Source organism: Staurois parvus, unplaced genomic scaffold, assembly GCF_062004578.1.
Source record: "Staurois parvus isolate SC_StPar_1 unplaced genomic scaffold, SC_StPar_1.0 ptg000246l, whole genome shotgun sequence".
NCBI lineage: Eukaryota > Metazoa > Chordata > Amphibia > Anura > Ranidae > Staurois > Staurois parvus.
The window spans coordinates 585152-597970 of record NW_028318042.1 but is presented as its reverse complement, the minus strand read 5'-3'; the positions used below and the strand labels follow the sequence as shown (position 1 = coordinate 597970).

Below are 12819 nucleotides of genomic sequence, written 5' to 3'. Positions count from 1 at the left end.
GTTCAAAGGAGCTGTCCATGCAAGCGAAACAGGCCATTGTAAGGCTTCCAAAACAAAACAAATCCATCAGAGAGATCGCAGCAATATTAGGAGCGGCCAAATCAACAGTCTAGTATATTCTGAGGAAAAGAACGCATTGGTAAGCTCAGCAACATAAAAAGGCATGGACGTCTACGGAAGACAACGGTGGTGGATGATCGCAGGATCCTCTCTATGGTAAAGACAAACCCATTCACAACACCCAGACAAGTGAAGGACACTCTCCAGGAGGTGGGCGTATCATTGTCAAAATCTACAATCAAGAGAAGACTTCACGAGAGCAAATACAGAGGTTTCACCACAAGGTGCAAACCATTCATAAGCCTGAAGAATAGAAAAGCCAGATTAGACTTTGCCAAAAAACATCTAAAAAAGCCAGACCAGTTCTGCAAAAGCATTCTTTAGACGGAAGAAACTAAGATTAATCTGTACCAGAATGACGGGAAGAAAAAAGTGTGAAGAAGGCTTGGAACAGCTCATGATCCAAAGCACACAACGTCATCTGTAAAACATGGTGGAGGCAGTGTGATGGTATGGGCATGCATGGCTTCCAGTGGCACTGGGTCATTGGTGTTTATTGATGATGTGACAGAAGACAGAAGCAGCCGGATGAATTCTGCAGAGTTTACAGATATACTGTCAGCCTAGATTCAGCCAAATGCAGCAAAGTTGATTGGACGGCACTTCACAGTACAGATGGACAATGATCACTTCAAAAGCAACCCAGGAGCTTTTGATGGAAAAGAAGTGGAATATTCTGCAATGGCCGAGTCAGTCACCTGATCTCAACCCAATTGAGCATGCATTTCACTTGCTGAAGGCAAAACTAAAGGCAGAAAGACCTACAAACAAAGAACAACTGAAGACAGCTGCAGTTAGAGCCTGGCAAAGCATCAGAAAGGAGGAAACCCAGTCTTTGGTCATGTCCATGGATTCCAGACTTCAGGCAGTCATTGTCAGTAAAGGATTCTCAACAAAATATTAAAAATGAACATTTTATTTGATTATTTTTCAATTCTCCAATTACTTTTGGTCCCTTGAAAAAGGGGGGATGGCTGCTCTTAAGAGCTGTAATTCCTAAACCCTTCCTCCAATTTGGATGTACATACCCTCAAATTAAACCTGAGAGTGCGCACTTTCAGCCCATATCCATTATATAACTATACATTAGCTTGAAAATGTTTTGGTAAATACATGAAAAAATCTAAAATTGTGCCTGTGTCCAAATATATATGGACCTAACTGTATATACTGCATATGTGTATATTTGTAAATGGAGCTAGTATGAATACCTCATTGTAGTCTCCGCAGCACTCAGTGCTGGTATCTTGAGTTGGCTGGTAGTTTGCAGACATCTTTCAGTGCCTGCTGTTATGTAGAGCTTTCATTTTTTTTTTTGTTTTTAAGTTTAAACCGGCTGGCTGGTTTACTGTAAAGCAGAACTTAAGGAACAAGGTGATCCCAACATTTCTTCCCCACCATGACGTTCTTTTATATTTTCTTTTTCTTCTCATTACCAGGGCTGTGGATAAGGGGGTACCACCAGTCCTCCTCTTTGGGGGCCAAGGCAGCTGGGTGAATGAACTGTGGGCAGGGAAGGTGATCGGCATGGCGGGGAGAGGCAATTACTGGGATCAATCCCCTGTATGGCTTTCTCTGGAGCAGCCGAAAGCTGTCTTCTTCTCTTCCTCCCGCTGAATTTCAGCTGCTGCAGAGAGAGCCGTGCAGGGGATCGGTTCCAGTAATTGCCTTCTCTGCTGTGCTAATCACCCTCCCACCCACCCATACGTTCCCTCTGCTGTCCATGCCCCACCCCCACAGTGCTGCCAGCTTCCCTCCTCTCCTTCCCACCAGCAGCTGCACTCACACAATAGGATCCTTCAGGGTTGAAAGTGAGGGTAGGGTCCGGTAGATATGTCCTTTCCTGAATGAACACTCATGATCAATACTGATCACTCGATGTGTTCATTCATAATCTTTTTTTTTTTTTTTTTTCTGCAGTCTTCAGGATAGTCTGGTTAGGTCCGGGGTCTTTCTTTGGTGGCAGCAGTGAGCTGCCTTATTCTGTTCAGGAGCAGCTTGGGCCCTGTCTGTGTGATGAGGCTTCACTGTGGAATGTGAGCCTAGGACTGAAGCGCCACACCATAACTTTCAAGTCCAGATATACGTTTATTCCAAAGACAAGTTATTTACGACATCCAACATGTACTCCCTTCATCAGGGCTGAAATTTTAAAATCAAAGATAAAAAAAAAAAATACTAATATCTATTGAGGTAGCCTATGAGGTCTTTGGAACTTCACTTTGAAATAAACTTACATCAGGACTTAAACATCACTGTGTGCACTTCAATCCTAGACTGTTACCCTTAATCATGGAAATCCTTTGGTATACAAAAGCTACCAACCCAATATCCAGATTCTTCAGTCATACCAACATCATACCGCTGGATGTTAACAATACTAAAATTAAGGTGATTGTAAAGTATTTTTTTCATTAAAATAAAAAGTGTGGTTTATACTTACCTGAGCTGTGCAATTGTGTAGCACAGAGTGAACCCTTCCCTTCCCTTAAGGCAGCGGTTCTCAACCTGGGGGTCGCGACCCCTTTGGGGGTCGAACGACCATTTCCCAGGGGTCGCCTAAGACCATCGGAAAACACATATTTCCGATGGTCTTAGGAACCGAGACACCGCTGCTGTCTCCGGCGATGTGTGGGCGGGATGATATGCTGCCCCTGTCACCGCCTCCTCGCCGCTGATTGGCCACCGGAACTGTAGCTCAGGAGAGGCACACAGGCGGCCAATCACCGGGGAGAAGGTGGAGCTTGGAGAGGAGGAGCCGAGCAGCAGCGCGTGGAGATCGAAGAAGATCGAGGGAGCTGCAGGAACGAGTGAAGAGAGAGGCCAGAGAAGGAAGACAGCTGACAGGTAAGTGCAAATTTTGCTGCTGCAGCCAGGTATGCAGGCTGTAGATGGGAGAGGGAGAGAGCGAGCCCAGGCTGGAGCAGGAGTCAGCAAGGTAAGTATCATTGGTGTCAGTGGAAGGGATAGTGCCCCATCATTTGTGTCACTAATACCAACGATGGGGCACTATTCCTCCCCCCACTGACACCAACGATGGGGCACTATTCCTCCCCTCACTGACACCAACGATGGGGCACTATTCCTCCCCCCACTGACACCAACGATGGGGCACTATTCCTCCCCCCACTGACACCAACGATGGGGCACTATTCCTCCCCCTCTGACACCAACGATGGGGCACTATTCCTCTCACTAACGCCAATGATAGGGCACTATTCCTCCCACTGACACCAATGATGGGGCACTATTCCTCCCACTGATACTAATGATGGGGCACTATTCCTCCCACTGACACCAATGATGGGGCACTATTCCTCCCACTGATACCAATGATGGGGCACTATTCCTCCCACTGACACCAATGATGGGGCACTATTCCTCCCACTCATACCAATGATGGGGCACTATTCCTCCCACTCATACCAATGATGGGGCACTATTCCTCCCACTCATACCAATGATGGGGCACTATTCCTCCCACTCATACCAATGATGGGGCACTATTCCTCCCACTCATACCAATGATGGGGCACTATTCCTCCCACTCATACCAATGATGGGGCACTATTCCTCCCACTCATACCAATGATGGGGCACTATTCCTCCCACTCATACCAATGATGGGGCACTATTCCTTCCACTGACACCAATGATGGGGCACTATTCCTTCCACTGATACCAATGATGGGGCACTATTCCTCCCACTCATACCAATGATGGGGCACTATTCCTCCCACTCATACCAATGATGGGGCACTATTCCTCCCACTCATACCAATGATGGGGCACTATTCCTTCCACTGACACCAATGATGGGGCACTATTCCTCCCACTGACACCAATGATGGGGCACTATTCCTCCCACTGACACCAATGATGGGGCACTATTCCTCCCACTGACACCAATGATGGGGCACTATTCCTCCCACTGACACCAATGATGGGGCACTATTCCTCCCACTGACACCAATGATGGAGCACTATTCCTCCCACTCATACCAATGATGGGGCACTATTCCTCCCACTGATACCAATGATGGGGCACTATTCCTCCCACTCATACCAATGATGGGGCACTATTCCTCCCACTCATACCAATGATGGGGCACTATTCCTCCCACTCATACCAATGATGGGGCACTATTCCTCCCACTCATACCAATGATGGGGCACTATTCCTTCCACTGACACCAATGATGGGGCACTATTCCTCCCACTGATACTAATGATGGGGCACTATTCCTCCCACTGACACCAATGATGGGGCACTATTCCTCCCACTGACACCAATGATGGGGCACTATTCCTCCCACTGACACCAATGATGGGGCACTATTCCTCCCACTGACACCAATGATGGGGCACTATTCCTCCCACTGACACCAATGATGGGGCACTATTCCTCCCACTGACACCAATGATGGGGCACTATTCCTCCCACTCATACCAATGATGGGGCACTATTCCTCCCACTCATACCAATGATGGGGCACTATTCCTCCCACTCATACCAATGATGGGGCACTATTCCTTCCACTGACACCAATGATGGGGCACTATTCCTCCCACTGATACTAATGATGGGGCACTATTCCTCCCACTGACACCAATGATGGGGCACTATTCCTCCCACTGATACCAATGATGGGGTACTATTCCTCCCACTCATACCAATGATGGGGCACTATTCCTCCCACTGACACCAATGATGGGGCACTATTCCTCCCACTGACACCAATGATGGGGCACTATTCCTCCCACTGATACCAATGATGGGGCACTATTCCCCCCACTGATACCAATGATGGGGCACTATTCCCCCCACTGATACCAATGATGGGGCACTATTCCCCCCCACTGATACCAATGATGGGGCACTATTCCCCCCACTGACACCAATGATGGGACACTATTCCTCCCACTGACACCAATGATGGGACACTATTCCTCCCACTGACACCAATGATGGGACACTATTCCTCCCACTGACACCAATGATGGGACACTATTCCTCCCACTGACGCCAATGATGGGGCACTATTCCTCCCACTGACGCCAATGATGGGGCACTATTCCTCCCACTGACGCCAATGATGAGGCACTATTCCTCCCACTGACGCCAATGATTGGGCACTATTCCTCCCACTGACGCCAATGATTGGGCACTATTCCTCCCACTGACACCAATGATGGAGCACTATTCCTCCCACTGACACCAATAATGGGGCACTATTCCTCCCACTGACACCAATGATGGGGCACTATTCCTCCCACTGACACCAATGATGGGACACTATTCCTCCCACTGACACCAATGATGGGGCACTATTCCTCCCACTGATACCAACGATGGGACACTATTCATCCCACTGACATCAGTGATGGGACGCTAGTCCTCCCACTGCAAAATTACAGTTATGAATTAGCAACGAAAATAATTTTATGGTTGGGGGTCACCACAACATGAGGAACTGTATTAAGGGGTCGCGGCATTAGAAAGGTTGAGAACCACTGCCTTAAGGGCTCGTTCACACTAGGCTGTTTTGCCAACGCTTGCCAAACGCCCCTATAGCGTTTGGCAAGCATTGGTCCGGCGTTTGCGGAGCGTTTTTTAACGCTCGGCAAACGCTCCGCAAACGCCGCATGCGCGGTTTAGCGGCGGTTGCTAGGCGTTTGCCGAGCGTTAATAACGCCCCACAAACGCCTATAATGCAGTTTGAGTGGTGTTACCGCTCCGCAAACGCCCCGCAACCGCACCGCAAATGCCGGCCGGGTGTTTGCGGAGCGGCACCATAGACGAGAATAGGAGGCTTCAAAGCCTCCTGACTCGACCAGAGGCGTCCGTTTTGCCGTGACGGAAACGCTCCCGTTAGAACAGCACCATGCGCTGTAATGTGCAGAATTGGCAGAGGCGTTTGGGAAGCGGTAAAAACGCTTCCCAAACACCTCTCTGCCGCCTGCACACAAGGCTAGTGTGAACGTAGTCTTACCCCCCCCCCCTGCCAGAGCTGTTTGCGCCTCCTCTCCTGTGTGTGCCCCCATAGCAATGGGTGTGCTATCGAGCCGCGCTGTGCGCATCCATAGATGCACACAGTGCTGCTTGGCCAATGGTTCCTGCTGCTGCCTGAGTCTCCTGTGAGACCAGGAAACGGGGAGAGAAGAGCTGCAGCCAGGCACGGTGCTGGATCAAGATAGGACTTGGGTAAGCATTTAGGGGTACAACAAGTGGTAAAACAAATTTTTACCTTAATGCAGGGAATGCAAAAAATTAAACGTTTTAACTGTAGAGCCACTGTAACATATGATAAAACTCCAGGGTTCCAGCACTTTAGTACCCATTAGGAGATGTGTCCATTACAGCCTAGGCTCATAGAAGGCGAGTTGGATGATGCTGGCCATCATTCAACCTGAAAGACCAGCAGCACTGTACCTCTGAGCAGTGGGTTTACAGGGGGATGAGCTAAAGTGTTGCAGTAAAGGTTGCTTTTTTTTTTTATTTTCACAGGTGCTAGGCAGCAAAAGATAGAAGAAGAAAAAAGCTAGAATTCTGCTTCATGCATCTGGGACATTTATTGTTTTTCTTGCTTTTAGATTTAGACCAGCCGAGCGCTGTGCCCGAAGACACCGTTTCTGCCGCCGATTCCCCACTTTGGTTGGGACACCATACAGGAGATGGGAAACCTTTGCCAGCTGCTGAAACCTCCCTTTTACCAACTCAGACTCTGTCCCTAAGCCTAGAAGAGTTGCTGCCCACACTGACCTCCCCGCTTCACTTTGTCAACACACATTTCAATGGAAAGGGGCAAGCCGCAGGACTGGAGATTGAAATCCAGACCCGGAGCCAGGAAGACACCCTGCAGAGCCCAGTAGCACCGCATGGTCGTCCGGGACTTTCACGTCCTGAAAGTCAAGATTCTGGAGGAGACGGGGAAGATTTTGAGCTCCTGGAGCAGGGAGAGTTGGATCTGCTGCAAGAGGAGGTGGAGGAAGCTGAAAAGCACCTAACTGCCGTTAGTTCCTCTTCTCCATCCTCTTCTCATCTACAGCCAGAAGACTCGGCTTCCTAGGCCAGAGACACACTAGAGAAAGCTTGTCTCTTTTTGCCGTATCTTCTGTTATTCAAAGGTTTATAGATTGTTGTACCTGCTGCTCCCCGCGGGATGAAAGTGGCGTACACACACTGGGCATTGGCTAAAAGCACAGAATATCACCAGTTTTCTCCAAGGAGAAATGGTTTTTATCCAGACCACCCACCTCTGCCTTTTTAATTTAATCCCATGAATTTGCATATAGTGTTATTACATGTGTATTACATACAATTGTTCTGTTTTTTTATTTTTTTGGACAAAACCTCTGATAATCCAGCCAGCTGACTGGGAACGTCACCAACTCAAATATTTGTTGATCTGACAGTTTCATGGAAGAGTGCTGTGCTGGCTGCATGGGGTTTTCTTCTGGCTATTGTTTATCAACTTCTGTAGCAAATGTCTTCAAATGAATTGTCATAAATTTTCCCTCTCGTATTTATCTCTTTAATGGGAAGAGAGGCCAAAAATATGACCACCGGTATAATGGAAGTGTATGCTGACAATTCTTTGCCCTTTTCATGCGTTTTGTTTACCCATCAGAGACAGCAGAAGTGCAGCTTCATGTGTTATGACTCCGTTATTACAAGCTTCATTTTAGATGCATTTCTGCCACATCCAAGTGAACTGAGCAGAGATGAACGTGCAATGCAAGGAGTCCCGATGTGTGAATTTTACTGCAACTGTCACTAATTTAGAATTTAAAGCGTAAATAGATGTTTTGCAGTGGAGCTCCCAGTGTATTGCAATGGCTAAATGCTCATTTTTAGGTATCATTAAAAAGCACTTTTACTTACCTTCTCTCTTACTCCCCTGGCAGCGAGCATTCTCCTCTTCCGTCCAGTGCCCCGGGTTGTGGGCAGATCATTGTCATCCTCATTTACAATGTTTGAACGCTGGTCATGCATTGCTAGTGAGGATGTCCAACTGTGGGAGTGCCGAAGAGAAGAAGCTTTGGGAGACTGATTGCATAGGACGTAAGAGCTGTAAGAGCGAGGGATAAGGTAAGTAAGTGTACTTTGAAATGGTGCCCTAGGCAATAACGAGCTTTTATCCAGCCTGTCACCTCACTAGGAACCAGTGGGGTTGATTTACTAAAGACAAATAGACTGTGCACTCTGCAAAGTGCAGTTGCTCCAGAGCTTCGTAAACGAGGTAAATCTTCACTTTGCAAAGAAAACCCAATCGCATGCAAGGAAAATTAAAAAGCATTTTTGCTTGCACGTGATTGGTTGATGAAATCCAGCAGCGATTTTGGTCATTTGCTAAGCTCTGGAGCAGGGGCGGACTGACCATTTGGAAACACGGGCACTGCCCGAGGGCCCGGGGTGAGTAGGGGGCCCCATGAGATGCCCCTGGTATCTTTTTCATAGGCTTTTTTGAGTTTGGGCAAGGACACGGGCCCCATGATCCCCTATTGCCCGGGGACCCCATGAGTTGTCAGTCCGCCCCTGCTCTTGAGCAACTTCTCTTGCGGAGTGCACAGTCTATTCGCCATTCGTAAATCAACCCCAGAGATGTTACTCGGACACTTTAGTTCCTAGCGAATTAAAAGGTTATAATCTTAGAAATTTTGGTGTGGCCCACAATTTCTATTGTATCCATTGATGACTTGTCCGTCATAACTGATAGCCCCCAAAAGTATGTATTTTCTTTGCTCTATTGTGTATCAGCACAGGGTGCCCTCCTATTGCATCCTGCCAGACATAACAGGGCCCCCTGTCCAGTTGTTTTTTAAACTGCATGGTATAATAAAGACTGAAAATAGTGACTCTATAGGGGAGTAACCGTATTTGTAGGTTGTTCTGCAGAACCATATTTCACCAGTAGTTGGTGCTGTAGTTGAAATTTTAAATTGCAGATTGTTGTCCCAAGAAAACATGGAAGCTGTTGGAAAGGAAAACACCTCTGCTATTATTATTATTATTATTATTGTTCCATTCATTTATGTAGTGCCATCAATTTACACAGAGCTTTACATATTATCGTTTCATTTTAGTGCCAGCCTCATGGAGCTTACAGTCTAAGGAGCTAATGAACCTACCAGCATGCGTGGGAGGAAACCCACACAAGCACAGGGAGAACATGCAGCTTCCATGCAGATAATGTCCTGGCTGGGATTCGAAGAGGCAGCCAGTGCTCAAAAGGCAGAAGGGCTAACCACTGAGCCACTGTGCTTCTTGGTTTATACTACCTGGTATAGTCCTAAAAGTGGGAGGTCCAGTTTTCCTGGAAATACCCTTCACTTGATCCAAGGTGGGATAGTATCTGATACCGGTCCAGCAATGAGACCATATATTACCAATGCCAGCACACTGTAAAGGTTCCATGATCTGCCTGTGCTTTTCTCATTTGGCTCCACTCCTGTTATGAAGTTACATTTATTCTCAGATCTTCTGCTGGTAAATGCTCTGTGAATAAGTTATGATGTCTGTTAAAGACATGACAAAGTCCCCTCCTATCATCGGGAAGTGGCCGCTTCAGACATTTTTAGACTAAGTCAAATCTTTAAAAATGCAGCTGTTCTTAAATAAGAGCTCTAATATTTATTACAAAGTTTTATTGGGTTATCTAGGTTAACGTGATATATTTTATTTTTTGCAACCTCTGCACTTTGTGTATAATTAGAGACTGAAAATGAATTGGACAATGTGTTTTGTGCACAGATATCACTGGTGGCTTGGCTCGGAGACTTCTTTAAAGGAAAATTCCACCTTTTGCAAAAAAAATAAAAATAAATGCACCAATTATGCAGAAAAACTATAACGTGCATTTATTTATTTTTGCATTTGAGTCTGCAAAGTATTGCAATCGTGATCAGTACATTGCAGATGAAGTGCTCGGGCTCCTGCATAATATTCCTCCAGTTCAGGTCTATCCCTTGGACTTTCCACTATGGAGTTGGATGAAGTATCAACGATCTACAAGTGCAGTACTTGTGCTCCATTGAGAGCCATGATGGCAGATGGGACTTGTAGTCTTTTCACAACTCTCCAAGAATGAATGATACGGCTGTACTGGTGGAACCACACACAGCCACTCCAAATCTAAAATTTGACAGCATCCAGCAGGGATGTAAGTAGGAAGGAGGAGCCACTTTGAGGGCAGGGGGCTGTCAACTCTCACTATGTTTCATACTGTACCTCTAGAGAGGTGGCATTCGCTTTTAAAGTTCACCTCCAACCAAAAGTTTTCTTTGAAAGCCTAACTCTATCCTAGGTAAAGAATGAAAAACTTCACTCTTGCTTCAATTTAAAAAAATTGTGTCTGGCTGCTCTACTCGCTCACTCTCCAATGCTTAACCCCACAGACTTGCCCAGTTCCAGATCCACTGTTCCTGGGCTGGATGTCATTCAACTTGATTCCTATGAACCCAATATGTCAAGGTTCCATTCCCCCTCTTTGGGTTCACAGGAAAATGCTGTGGAATGTCCTTAGCTAGCAGATGAGCATTATGTTCTGGTTAGATCGGTGTAGGACTATAACCTCTATCAGGTTTTTACTGCTGTATGTGTCCTTTTGAGAAAAATGTTTTTCTCTGACCACCAGTGTAAGGAGCAGTCTTCCCACTGATCATCAATATGACGAGTATTCTTCCCACTGACCACCAATGTAAGGAGCATTCTGCCCACCAACATAAGAAGCATTGTTCACACTGGCGACCAATGTAAGGAGCACCATTCCCACTGATCACCAATGTAAGGAACATTTTTCCCACTGGCCCCCAATGTAAGGAGCATTCTTCTCACTGGCCCCCAATGTAAGGAGCATTCTTCTCACTGACCACCAATGGAAGGAGCATTTTTACCACTGGCCCCCAATGTAAGGAGCATTTTTCCCACTGGCCCCCAATGTAAGGAGCATTCTTCCCACCAATGGAAGGAGCATTCTCCTCACTGCCCACCAATGGAAGGAGCATTCTTCCCACCAACCACCAATGGAAGGAGCATTCTTCCCACCAACCACCAATGGAAGGAGCATTCTTCCCACCGACCACCAATGGAAGGAGCATTCTTCCCACTGACCACTAATGGTAGAAGCATTCTTCCCACTGACCACCAATGTAAGGAGCATTTTTCCGACTGACCACCAATGTAAGGAGCATTTTTCCCATTGACCACCAATGTAAGAAGCATTTTTCCCACTGATCATCAATATGATGAGATTTCTTTCCATTGATCATTAATATATGGGGCATTTTTCCCACTGGCCACCAATGTAAGGAGATTTCTTCCCATCGATAACCAATGTAGTGGATATTCTTCCTAATTGATCATCAATATATGGGACATTCTTCCCACTGATCACCAATGTAAGAAGCATTCTGTATTGCCATGCTGCCACATATAGGCATGCAGCTGGAATCACAGTTCTGTGCTGGGAGCGCGCTCATTCACATGTTCCCAGCACTGTGATCATTCCGTCACCACCATCTCCCAGTTGACAGCTGCTAGGAGGAGCACCTGATTACATAATCACTGTGACAGCCAATCACATGATCAGCAAGCCCAGGAAATGGCATTAAGATCCCCTTAAAAGGCTGTCTCCCACCAGCAGAAAGGGTTAAAGTCACATTTTGAGCAATGTCATTGAGGCCACAACAATTTTCTTAGTAATACGATATTTTGCCTTCTCATCATGACTGCTCACAACTGTGGAATGTTTCTGTATTCTGCAACCCAAGGCCGCTGTAGGATTTGCCCCTTGTACAGATGCAGCATTTTGTTTGTACAACAAACAAGAAATGAGAGCAGAGATTTTTGTCATTCAGCCGTGCACTTTTCTCAGTGTCTAGTTTCTGGGAAACAGAAAGGGAACAACCTAGAGGACGCCACTGGAGACTACAATCTCACCAATAGTAAAGGATGTCCTTGTAGTGTGTGACAGGTGCACTTTTATAGCTTTCTGATTTTCATTTTTTTTTTCTCCCCGCAGTTCATATAGCCTAAATTATTTGTGTAACGGAGCCATAATAAAGGTCATCCAGATTCTCTGGGAATTATCGGAAACAATAATTCCCTTCTATATATTCATTAGACTTAAGGCATTTTACCATGAAACATAAATTTAAGGTGCAGGTCTTTTTTATTATATGATGTAATGAAAGAAGCAGAGGTATCCTTGTCTACCTTCTGTAACTCGCATGGGAAATGTGAGCCTTCGGCTGCTATGGAACTACAAGTCCCAGCATACCCAACTACCTACCGGCACGCTGGGACTTGTAGTTTCACACCAGCTGTGGGATGTGTATTGCCTAATTTTGCTTTGATATGTGCTGTCCTGTGTGTGTGTATATATGGGTGTGTGTGCGTGTGTGTCTGTGCTCATAATACACTGTATATACGTGTTAGTAGAGGTGTGTCTAGTTGTATCTGTTGGTGTGTGTGTGTGTAGGTGTGCTGGGATGGCCGTATACAGTTTATATGTGTGTACAGTGTATAATAATTAAACTAACTCAATAATATAAAAAAAATGAGACCGCAATGTACTTAGAGATCGCTCTTGTTTACCCCCAACTCAGTAATAAACTTAAAGTTGTTAAACAATTTCCGTATTATGTGTCAGAGAATTTTTATTTATACAGATAACTACACAGAGTGCTGTCTGCTGC

General features: G+C 46.1%; 1 protein-coding gene across 1 annotated transcript in view; it reads left to right on the top strand.

Annotated features, from left to right (window-relative positions):
* Positions 1-12754, top strand: part of RETREG2 (reticulophagy regulator family member 2) — a 35945-nt gene extending 23191 nt beyond the window's left edge. The window contains exon 9 of the mRNA XM_089680598.1: positions 6715-12754. Coding sequence (XP_089536724.1) covers positions 6715-7190 — 476 coding nt within the window. The 3' untranslated portion in view covers positions 7191-12754. The remainder of the gene's footprint in view (positions 1-6714) is intronic.
* Positions 12755-12819: the final 65 nt, after the last annotated feature.